The sequence below is a fragment of the Hypomesus nipponensis genome, chromosome 19 (genome assembly GCF_054491055.1).
Source record: "Hypomesus nipponensis isolate SF chromosome 19, ASM5449105v1, whole genome shotgun sequence".
Classification (NCBI taxonomy): domain Eukaryota; kingdom Metazoa; phylum Chordata; class Actinopteri; order Osmeriformes; family Osmeridae; genus Hypomesus; species Hypomesus nipponensis.
The window spans coordinates 3,817,501-3,829,743 of record NC_140379.1 but is presented as its reverse complement, the minus strand read 5'-3'; the positions used below and the strand labels follow the sequence as shown (position 1 = coordinate 3,829,743).

Below are 12,243 nucleotides of genomic sequence, written 5' to 3'. Positions count from 1 at the left end.
TTCTCACTTATTCCCTCTGTTCCTGCTCTCCTCTCCTTCTCCTCCTTCGCCTGCGCCCCTGCTCCCAGAGCTGACCCCGGCCCTGGGGAGGTCAAGATGTGTCACTGCAGCAAGGCCCTCTGGGTAACCCCCTGCCGGAGGACTCAGAGCCCAGCACACACGTCCTGGAGGTTGGGGGCAGAGAGAGGAGGGAAGCTAGTTCAGAGTATCTGGTTCAGAGTTTGTGTAAAACAAAAGATTTTCTTACTTCAAATTTGACCTCATAATGTATTAAGGATAGTGTATGACAGTAGTGGTGTGTGCAGTGGAAAGGGTGCAGGGTTTCCGGCAGAAAATGTATTAGTTAAGGTGGTAGGGTGGGGTTTGCCGTCCGACTGGGGGTGGGGGGGAGATGGAGAGAAGGGAGACTGGCGTTGGTCACGGTTTGGAACGGAAGGGTGAAAAGGGGGTGTATGACTTGGTGTGTATAAGACGGTGTGTGACACCAGGGCTGTGCATGGCCCCTGCTGTGTCGCTAGTCCCCTAAGGATGTTCCCCTGCTCTGGTGTGACATGATGACAAGAAGCCGTACGCTTATGAAAGGTGCTTTTCAAGGAATCAGTTATTCTCTTTGTGAGCGGCAGTGTGACACGCAGTCTAACCAGCCCGCTGGACGTGTGAGGCTGATTTAGACTTCACTGAGGGATCACATGACCGTCAGATGTGTGGAGCAGCATCAAAGCTCGGCTCTCTGAAGGACACAGACACTTGTCTCCGCTTCCCATCTCAGGAACCTGTTCTTCAGATCCCTTACATCTGAACAATACTGAACCATACTGCTACCACCATACTGCTATACCCTCGTCCTGGGGGAGGTAGAGAACGAGAGAGAGTAGAGAACGAGAGAGAGTAGAGAACGAGAGAGAGTAAAGAACGAGAGAGAGTAGAGAACGAGAGAGAGTAGAGAACGAGAGAGAGGCCACTGGAAAAGATAAAAAACAGAAATTGCAGATGTCCGTGTGTGAGTCATCTTAGTCATGACTGGGGATAGATAGTTGGAAAATGTTTACGTGTGTGTGTGTGTGTGTGTGTGTGTGTGTGTGTGTGTGTGTGTGTGTGTGTGTGTGTGTGTGTGTGTGTGTGTGTGTGTGTGTGTGTGTGTGGGTCACAGTCAGGTCATAGTTGAAGGCTTGTAGCCACAGCCACTCTTGTCCAGCTCTGAGTCACTAAGCAGCCTTCTACTCTGAGACATACCCAGCCCGTCTCTTCTGAACATATACTTTCATCATTACAGCTTACATCACTCTTCCTTTCTGTGTGTTAGAACAAGAATACCTTCTGATCGACAGACTACTGCAGGCTTGGAGACACCCTGCTCGCACCTCTTACATGCTAAAGACTTGCAGTTGCTGCAAGACTTCTGCTTGATGTTTGTCGGACCTTATTGCATCGCGTCCTGTTGCTTACGTAGTCATGCCGATGAGTAAGGGTCAAGGTGGGGTCTGGCTGGTTGTTTTTACGATGGTTGGGTATAAATGGGAATCTGGACTCTTGTTCTAACTCTTGTCTCTCTCCTGTGCTCTCGTTCCTCTGGCCCTCCTCTACTGGTCTTGGCTGTGAGTTCTGGCTTCTCTCTCTCTCTCTCTCTCTCTCTCTCTCTCTCCTCTTAGTCTCTTAGAGTTACAATATTCAAGTAGATAAGATGGGACATTCATTCTATTGCGTGTTTAACATGTCAGTATCTTGTCCTTTAAATTATTAGCCTAAATATCATCTTCAGTAAACTTTGACCTTTCTTGCTCTAATGTAACCTATGTAGCAAAATGACCGCAATTCCTGCATATGTGGTTAAACTGAATACCCGTTCCATTGATTCAAAAACCCTACACTACATCTCGACTTGAGAAAACTGTAAAACGATTGTAATATCTCTACATCTATATTGTATCTTAACAAATCCTAACCCCACACACACACAGCACAGCCCCATCTTGTAGTCAGCGTTGTTCAGGGGTTTGCGCTAGGCGTTCCAGCCGACCTGGCCTGTCTCCACGCCAACGGTGATTAGGGGTGGGATGGCTCACACCTGTGAGGAAGGAATCCAGCCTGGTTCCAGTTGGCTCCTATCACCAGCATCCCTGCCTCCCCCCCGCCCCCTTCACCCCTCCCCCTCCCCACACGCCCCCATGCACACATACCCAGCATTCCTTTCAAATGAAATATTGTTGTTACACACTTCCTGGTTGTAACTGACTTCCTATTAGAACAGCACTCTGGGTAAAAATGTGTCTTCAAATTGACACCCTCTTCCCTCTTATCCCAGTGATTTACTCTCTCCATACATTCTTCCCTTGACTGTTGTGACAGTTTAAAGAGCCTCAGTTAAAGTCATAAGTGTGGTAGTTGATTAATATTATAGCTTTTGTGTATTACTGACAGGGATAGTAATGGGAGCCCAATGTAGAGATCTAGAACAGACTGGCCCCGGCTTCTGTTATCCTCATTCCCCCAGTGTGTGGTGTGTGTGTGTGTGTGTGTGTGTGTGTGTGTGTGTGAACATGCATTGGAACATGGGCCCTCTGTACCTCTCTAACTTCTCAGCTTAGTTTTGTCCCTTTCATGTCGCTCTGGGAGAACAAGGGGAAAGGAAGGAGGGATGGATAGATTTGGAGGCAGGGGGAGCGACTGAGGTAGGAAGGTAGTACTAAGAGCTGGCCCTGGTCCTGGGGGTCCTGCACAGCCAGTGAATGCTGCTCTGTCCCCCCCGTCCCCTGCTGAGAGATTCCAGAGGCTCCTCTCCCAGCCTCTCAGGGCTCCTGGGTCACTCGTTTGTCATCATGACCTCTGACCCCTGCAGGCCAGTGTGCCGGCAGGAATGTCGGGGATGTTTACCTTGGCTGAGACTGATGGTGTCCAGGTGGCTCCCTCCCTCTCTCTCTCTCTCTCTCTCTCTCTCTCTCTCTCTCTCTCTCTCTCTCTCTCTCTCTCTCTCTCTCTCTCTCTCTCTCTCTCTCTCTCTCTCTCTCTCTCTCTCTCTCTCCGTCCGTCCGTCTCTCTCTTTCTTGTTTTCAATCGTCTGTTTTTCTCCCAGCCAACCAGTCATCCCCGGACTCAACTTGTTAGGCCAGTCAGGAGAAGAATGCAGAGATAGACAGAGAGATGCAAGCAGGGAGAGAGAGAGAGGGAGAGTGACAGAGAGGGAGAGAGAGATGGACAGAGAAAGAAGGATAGAGTTAGGGAAGCAGAGAGATGGACAAAGGGTAAGAAGAGGGGGGAGGGAGAGAGAGAGCCTGGTCTGGACACCACAGAGACAAGCTGCAGCTTAGCTGTGTACAAACTATTCACACTTTATCACCCTTCTCTTTAGACGAAAGGTAGCTTCACTTTCCGGGCCTGCTGCAGTGAAAACAGACGAAAAAAACGACATAACGGCCCCCGTGCACCATGTGAGGAATGTCTTGACAGGACAATAGAGTCTGGGGAAGGAGCGATGCAGACAGAGAAAGGATATTGATTGGTCGTCTGTCTGGGTTTGAGTCAGACACATCCTACCTACCCTTCCCAGATTCCCTCTTAGCCAATGGCAGGGCAGACAGAGAGCATTCAGTAATGCACTCATTCGGGATGGTGCCATCTATCACTCTCTCCCTCTCTCTTTTACACTCTATCTATCTCTCTATCTCTCTCTCCTCTCTCTTTTTCACTCTCTCTCTATCTCTCTATCTCTCTCGCCCTGCCCGCTCCGGATGGCTCCTCACTTGGGCTCTACTGGAAACTCCTGGAAAGTTTCCTGCGCCCCCCAGCCCCCCGGTCCTCCTGGCCCCCCTGGCCCCCGGCCTCATAAGAGCCCATTAAACAGTGTTGTAATGCAAACAGCAGGTCCAAAGAGAGTGTCCAGGTGTCGGGTGCAGGGGGATGAGCGTCTAATGCAGCCATTACGCGTCGCAAGGGGGGGAGATTATCATAAAAGCATCTCTCCTCTAATGTGGACACGTCTAATCAATACCAGACTCTTGGGATGGATGGATAGAGGGATGAAGGAAGAGGAGGAAAGGGAGTAGCTTTATTAATCTCTCTCTCTCTGTGTTCTCTTGTGACCTGATCAACACAGTGTCATCTGCCATCAGACTTGGGAGACAGGGGGAGAACAAACAGCGAACAGAATGTTTGGTTGTAAATAGTCGCCACAGCTTGTGTAGAATAAGGGTTGAAGAGAGGCAGTTTGTGTCTCGTGTTCTGACCGGTCGGTCAGCAGAGATCCACAAACCAAGAAAATGAGTCCCTGCTTCTCTTAGTATCATAGTTCTGCTTTCCTGTCATCAAAGTAAAACGTGGAGGTCTTTTTTACACGTTTAAAAATCCTATCCCCCAACGACAAACAGCTCTGCCCGAGGAAAATGTTTTCGGAGTAATGTGAGCACGGACTCTTGTTTTCTCTCGTTCTCTGGACAGTTGGTTTGGAGCGGGAAAGCAGTGTGAGGGCCAAGTCCTGCTTCTCCTTCTGACACAATAGAGGACCGAGCAGCCAACCGCCCTCTGTGTCTACGGCTGTGTGTGTGTGTGTGTGTGTGTGTGTGTAAGCTGGAGAGAGAGAGAAAAAGAGAGTTGTTTTTGTTCCTGCTAATGCCTTTACCTGCAGGTGTGCCCCATGTGGCACATGGAGGGCTCTCCTCACACCCGTGGCAGATAGAGGAGACAGCTGGTTCTCATCAGTCAGCCTCTTATTGGCCAGACGGAGACCCAGAACTCTGGGATCAGAACTAGGAAGCCTCTGCGATTGGACAACGCGTCGGAGGATGTCCTAATGCCGAACATGCACAACACGAGGGACTTAAGAAGAGGGGTTTTCCACACTGTGGAAACACAAGACACTCTATGTTTGTGAAGCTATTTAATTGATATTACATGCAACATTCGCAGCACGTAAATCAGTAGGCCGCAACGTTGAGTTGTCTTCTATGCAGGATACTAGTCCTAAGGTGGTCGTTGTCCACATTGTCTTGTGTGCAGTCTGTAAATCAGTGATACCCAGTTCCCTCGGTGTGTCCGAGGGGCTTCTGCCGCGCTGCGCTTCAAGTGCTCTCACCGTCCATCTATGCTTTTATTAATGCGGTTTTATATAAAACCGTTCTTCATTAAAGTACCATGAGGCTTCCCACACAACCAGAATCTGCCCACACGCACGGCATAGTAAAACCCTTTACCTCTCTCGCCCATTCTCATATTCTCTCCTACTCTGACACTCTGCCCTTTCCATTTCATCCTCTTCTCTCTCTCGCTCTCTCTCTCTCCCACACACACATACATACACACACGCACACTCAAATACGCATTACACAGTAGATGCTTGCTTGCCTAATGTAAGAATGACATGCCCAATGAGATGCGTCACTTGATATTAAAACGTCTTTTCACCCATAAAGCCTAATGATCCTGATGATTTTCAGGAAATGAACCGTCACCCCCGTTTTCAATACTACCACTGCTCTACCTGGTCCGTCTGTCTGTCTCCCACAGTCCTGCTGTGGAGTCAGCTCTGCAGGCGACCCGGGCTCTCAGCCTCTCTCCTGCCCTGTGTGATTTAAAGTGACTGTGAGAGAGAGCCAGTACTGAGTAATGGGGTGGGATGACAGGTAAACTTGGGCCATTTGGCGTGGCGTTCAGTGCCTGGTACGGAGAGCTGCACAGTCCAGAGAGGTAATGGTTCCCCTCTTGGCCTTTTTACTGTCAGTTAAAGTGAAGAGAGACAGACACACACACACGCACGTGGGCGCACACACACACACACAAGCACAGACACTCTCACACACACACACACACACACACAAGCACAGACACACACACACAAGCACACACAAGCACACACACAAGCACAGATACACACATACAAGCACACACACATACACACAGTTACACACACACACAGGCACAGACACACACAGGCACACACACACTCAGCGGGCAGGCAGGCAGGCAGGCAGGCAGTCCCAGATCTTGTTTAAATGAGCGGTGTGGCTGTGTCTGGGCAGGTCCTGTGAGGAGATGGCAGGGCCGTCACTGTCAGATAGAACTCTGAAGTGCCCGGCTGTTCCAACAAAGGCACATTTTCACCCCAAGATCTCAATCTAACACTCAGAGCTAAATCACTACTTGTTGGCTTTCTATTAGATAATGATCATTTATGGTGGGATATGTTAACGCTCTCTGGTGTACTTAACCGAGGAGGAGCGATGTTTTAGAGAATACGGCTGCCATGGTTTGGGGGGTGAAGTTTTCTTTCTTGCTCTAGGGAAGTGGCTGTTGTTTTGTTGTGCAATGTTACACCACAAACACAGTTCATTTAACTGATTAAGCAAACTTGTTCAACTGAAAACAACTTTGTTTAAACATCAGAAATGTAAATGAAAGAATGGATTTCAGGCAATTTATGTGCAAATACTGATGATAATATCAGTGAAATAACATGAAATATTTAAAATGTATTTTTTTCCACTTCAAATATATACATATCATTTTATTTACTGTCTTAGAGAACATAGTGTTAGTATAACTGCGTTGAGCCTTATTGTAGCTCAAGGCAACCAAATGACAACAGTGTGTATCTTAAGTACCCAGCGTGACCTGTTTGGCTGCACATGGAGTTTATTTGCTGTGGTTGAAGCAGAAAGCTCCAGCCTGCTGCCCCGAGGGCCTGAGCGCGGCCCATCCAGCCCAGGAACAGCAATCTGACAAGCAGCCGAGGACTAATCCTGCGCAGGTCAGCCTGGGCCGGGCGCTCGGCGCTGGGCTTGGTGTTCATCCCCTAGGTATGGAAGTGTTCCACGCCTGTGTCTGCCTGGCTGGAGAGAAGGCTACGCTTTGCCTTGCATGCTTGATGGGATGGTCTCTTATCCATGTGAAGCCTCATAACATTTGGGCTTTTCACAACTAGAAAGCTTTGATGTCCTGTGAATGTAATGCAATTTTAATGTCCAACTTCAAGGACTGTTAGTTACATTTGATCAGTTACCAGGACGGCCTACAGGTCTCTGTCCATTCATCCGTGTCAACCCCCCCATCCACCCTCATCCCCCCCCCTCCCAACACCCCCCAGTCCCCTCTCCACCCATTCCCCCCAAACTCCCCCCCTCACACACACACACCCACACACACACCCCAGCCTCCCCCTCCCCCCCTCACACACCCCAGCCTCCCCCTCCCCCCCACACACACACATACACACCCGAACCTTCATCCTCCCCCCATCACTCAGTCTCCTCCCTCTCTCTAGGCTGACACAGGTGGGCCACACCAAGCCTACCTGTTTAAACTTGCAGGGTAATTTGTGGATTAGCAGCTGCCTCTAATGGCGCAGATCATCAGCAGAAGGGAAAGGAGCTCTCTCTCTCTCCGCGGCAGGGACGGAGGGAGGAGGGAGAGAGAAAGCAAGGGCGGACGAGGAATAATGAAACTGTTGAGAGAGGGGAATAAGGGTAAGGGAGAGAGGAAGGTAGAGGAGGAGGGAGAGAGACAGTGCGGTGCTTCAGACAGTCCTAACCTGGCCCCTCCAGGTGGCTGTGTGTCCAGCCCAGGGCCTGGCTGCTAGCTGCTCATACTGGTGTCACATCTGGGCAGTGTGGCGAAAAGATTGGAAGCCAGTTGGAATGTAACCGTTGGGGTCGTTCCATCCTAAGTCTCTCGTCGGTTATTCAAACATGTTCAGTAAAATCCCCATGTCACAAAATGTTTTCTTTGAAAGTACTAATGTCCATTGATGTTCATTTCAAATATTTGTTCATTCAATCATAGTTACACATTTAACCATTTTGACGCTACTTCAAAAATACTTGATTCCTTTTATTTTACTTGCCATGCCAACTCTAAAAGGCTACTGAATGCTCTGCTTTTATACGAAACATTTATACACATCCACTCAAAGGCTTATGTCCTCACTGAAGAAATACTTAACACAGACACAGACACATTCCTGACGGCACAAGGCACAACTTGTTATAGAGGCTGTTCACAGAACTGTGTTAAGGTGAACAAGCACACACACACACATAACCCCCTGCTCTATACACACACACACACACACAGTACCGGGCTCAGCTCTGTGCTCCGAGAGGGGCAGCATTGATTTAAAGCATTACTCGGGGAGAGAGAGGGAGAGAAAAGAGAGAGAGAGATAGAGGAAAGAGGAGAGAGAGAGAGTGGGGGGAGCAGAGGGAGAGAGGGAAGTAGAGGAAAGAGAAATAGAGGGTGCAGAAAGAGAGAGAGAGAGAGATAGAGAAAGAGAGAGGAGGGGGCTAGAGTCTCTCCTGACTGCATTAGGAGAGCCTCCAGCCTTTGTGATTCCTTTTGATCAAATCTCTGTGAAAGATGAGTGTCATGCCCTCTTCCAGCCAGCTGTGAGGGGACTGCCCTGTGACTCTGTGGGGGTGGGAGTGTGTGTGTACGTGTGTGTGTGTGTGTGTGTGTAGCTGGGGAGGGAGCAGGCAGCTCCTGAGGTGAGAACCGCGAGTGGGAGGATCTCATTCCAATCCCCAGTGCCCAGTTTCAACACACACACAGCACATCTTGAGTAGTTTAGACCCAGTCCGCAGCCTCAGAGAGAAGGAGATACGTGTGTGTGTGTGTGTGTGTGTGAGCTCGTCGGTGGGAGCGCAAAGCTGTGTGACTGTTGTTTTTTTATGTGAGCGTGAAGGAGAGTGCCCGTTTGTGTGTGTGTGTGTGTGTGTGTCAGTGTTCCGGTGTGTGATGACTCTGTTACGTTAGCGAGTCGTGCGGGCTGGTGAGTTTGGAGGCAGTTCTTTGTAGGAGTCGCAGGGAATGGCAAACTATCCTGTAACCCTGGAAACATACGACTAAGGACAATGGCTGAGGTAGGAAACTCTCTTGTTCTATATCGTCTACTTGTCTGCCTGTTTCTCTAAATCATTTTTCCTCACTATCTCTAGAGTCTAGAGAATTCCCCTCAAATCCCTGCATGTTTAATGTGAACACTGTCTCATCATGGCCATCAAACGTGTTTATAAAACTTGTACATCCAATTAATCTCTGCGTAGTAACATTTAGGAAATTCACTTTTTAATTTGTCACACCTTTCTGCTCGTGATTTATTGGTTCCTGAATGTGTCCTGTCCTGGCTGTGCCCATGCTTGCTGACTGCTGAGGAACGAGGCTGTCCTTACATGCCTTAAAGACACGATGTTGAGAGGCAACTCCCTTCAAACAAAACAGCAACTTCACAGCAGTCAGAATGGGATATCACAGATGCATGCAGGGCCTCCTATCCCAGTATTTTCACGCCTTAGCATTTTTATTCTAATCACTTCAAGTCGGTTCTGGAGATTAGATGAGATGAGAGTCAATTCAGTGGACCTGATCATGATCTGTTCCTCATCATGATCATGATGATTCCTTCTGTGTTTTCTAGGTGTGTGTGTGTGTGTGTGTCTGTTGCCGTGTTCCTCTATGTGTGTGAGAGAGCGAAGGCATGCTTGCTTTAGCCCCCTCTGTGGCCGGTGCCTATTGGAATGTAATTTAAGAGCAGGCTAATGTTTTGTTGCAGCCATAATGTAACAATTAGGCTTACAGTCTGTGTGGTGATGTTAGTAGCAGCAAACACAGGGTTCAACACACCACAACTGCTGCACTTCCTTTTCACAGCTGTGTGTGTGTGTGTGTGTGTTTGTGTTTGTAAACAGTCTTAAACTGAGAAGGAAACTTATGGTGATTTTAGCGGGTCTCTTCCCCACACTAGGATGATGTGTGAGTGTCAGTATAGTCAGAGCCAGTGGAGTCTCTGTCCGGGTTTAGTCTCGTCTTTATGTTACGCTTTGTGTAGCATTTCAAAAAGATTTTATAATACGGATTACTGACAAATTGGCAGGAGCATAGAGATACAAAGCTTACAGAGCGCACGTTTGAAAGAAAACAAGATTCCGCTGCAGTCGCTGCCACCTTGTTTGATGTGCAGGAAGATTTACGCAAAAAGTGCTCTTGGATTTCTCTACAGCATACGTGTGTATTTATATTTTATTTCTATATATATATATAAATATATATACTCTGTAATATTGTCAATTTTATACATACACAATACTTACATGCACTGGAAAGTTTTGTTTTTGAGACAGCCATTTGTAATTTAAACCATGGGAAACTGTACATGGTACCGTAGGTGGGTTATTAATCACTGCTGAAGTAGAGGGGAGGGTTAGACGACGGGGATTGTGGAGTTAGACGGTGATACTGAATGTTTGCGGTCGGATGTAAATAGGGATGATTTGTTTGTTTGTTCTCCGTTTTTTCATTTTTCTCCTGAACCTTGAACAGGGTGGCTGGTTCTCTTGATTCCTTTTTTTTCTCTCTCTTCTTCTCTCCATCTGAACATACTCACTCATGCCTTCTCTCCTCGCTGCCTCTATCTCTCTTTCTCTGTGTCTGCGTTCGTCTTAGGGCCTTCTTGACACGCTTCTTTTCATCTCTCTGTTCTCTCCCAATGCTTCTTTCAGGAGTGTCTCCATGTGGCAGAGCAGAGCACAGCAGAGCAGAGCACAGCAGAGCACAGCAGAGCAGAGCAGAGTAGAGTAGAGTAGAGTAGAGTAGAGCAGAGTAGAGCACAGCACAGCACAGCAGAGCACAGCAGAGTAGAGCAGAGCAGAGCACAGCAGAGCAGAGCACAGCAGAGTAGAGTAGAGCAGAGCACAGCAGAGTAGAGCAGAGCAGTGTTGGCTTCTCTTTGAAAGGATCCTGGATGTATATGTGTGTGTGTGTGTGTGTGTGTGAGGTCGTTGCAGCCTGCCAGCCCAGTCAGCTTCATTAGCTTCATGATGGTCCGTCAGCAAGGGGCTTCTGCTCCAGTCGACCCCCTCCAGCAAGTCCCAGAGCATGATCCCCCCTCTTACAGCCTCCCCCAGTCCCATTCCCACCCTCCCCCAGCCTCACACAGCTTCTCCGACCTCCCCAGCCCCAGCCTCCCCCATCCCTAGCCGGCCCCGGCCCCAACCATCCCTAGAGCCAGCCTTCCCCAGCCTCCCCTGGCCCCTTCCCCAGCCTCCCCCGGCCTCTGCCCCAGCCTTCCCCGCCCCAAACCCAACCCTTCCCTGCACTGCGCTGCCACCGAGAGGCTTGTGAGGATTTGTCAGCCAGATGTGACAAGATTGTCAAGAGGCAGGCGAGGGAGGGAGATCTGATATTAATCAGAGCGTAGCTGGGAGCCAAACTCTCTCAGACGCAGTGTACTAACATGTTCCTCTCATTTACTCACAGCTGCCCCACACTCTGTCCTGTCTCTCTCTCCTCTCTCTCTCTCTTCCTGCTCCTCTCTCTCCTCTCTCTCTCCTGTCCTAGCGGGGGTCTGAAAGACAGTAAAAGTTGGTTCCTCTCTTTCTTGCTCTCTTTCTTGTTTTTTTCTTCAATGATTTTTGTTTCATGTAGACGAATAACCCTCATCTCATGGAGATTCAGGTAAACAGCTTTTATTTTAGGTTTAGCGCGCAAGTGTGTGTGTGTGTGAGCACGTGTGCGTGCATGCGTGTGTGTGTGTGATTGACTGTTGAATTGTGTTAAATAATGAGTTTCTTCACGCTGTCTTTGGGCTGTATTGACTCCTAATAGGCTCTCAACCAGCGTGTCCCTACTTGTACTGAACAGCCGTTCAAAGTCCTCAGTTTTAACACAAGAAATAAGAGTTAAAGTTAAAATAAGAAATCGTTTTTTTATCATTTTAATTTGTTCTTTTTCACTCATTAGGCTGCTGATTCTTTGGTAAATATAAGAAACATTTTACAAAAAAATAAAATTCTTAAAAAAAATATTGAATTTAAGGATTTTGTTTTGTTAAACAGATTGATGCAATAGTTTTCATAAATGTATATTTCTCGGGAGAAGTGTTTCCTGGATAAAGTGTTTCCTGGATAGTGTGTTTCCTGGATAACAGTGTTTCCCAATAGCCAGATCCTGAGTGCATGTCATCCTGTCCAGGTTGTTAGGGAGGGAGTTTCCAACCCGTTTGTCTTTGTAGCTGCTGAATCTGCTGGAGTTAAACAGGATCAAGTTGCTTTCATAACAGCTTGATATCTGACCTGTTTCAGTCATTGATCTCACACTTGTCATCAATTAGAATTTACCTGTCATACACTTTTTAGCCCCGTGATTTACTCACATTCTGTGTTCTTGTGCGACACGCACAGACACTGTGCACAGACACTGTGCGTGTGGTTGAAAGTGTCTGTAGAAAGCCGGAAGTTGCTGTTGTGTGTAAAGTTGTACCTGGTG

At 48.2% G+C, this 12,243-nt stretch overlaps 1 protein-coding gene across 1 annotated transcript in view; it reads left to right on the top strand.

Moving 5' to 3' along the window:
* The first annotated feature begins 8,547 nt into the window (after nt 1-8,547).
* The window catches only part of bnc1 (basonuclin zinc finger protein 1), a 15,252-nt gene continuing 11,556 nt past the window's right edge, over nt 8,548-12,243 (top strand). Inside the window, 1 exon segment of the mRNA XM_084683014.1 lies at nt 8,548-8,843. Within this exon segment, the coding sequence (XP_084539140.1) occupies nt 8,835-8,843 (9 nt within the window). The 5' untranslated portion in view covers nt 8,548-8,834.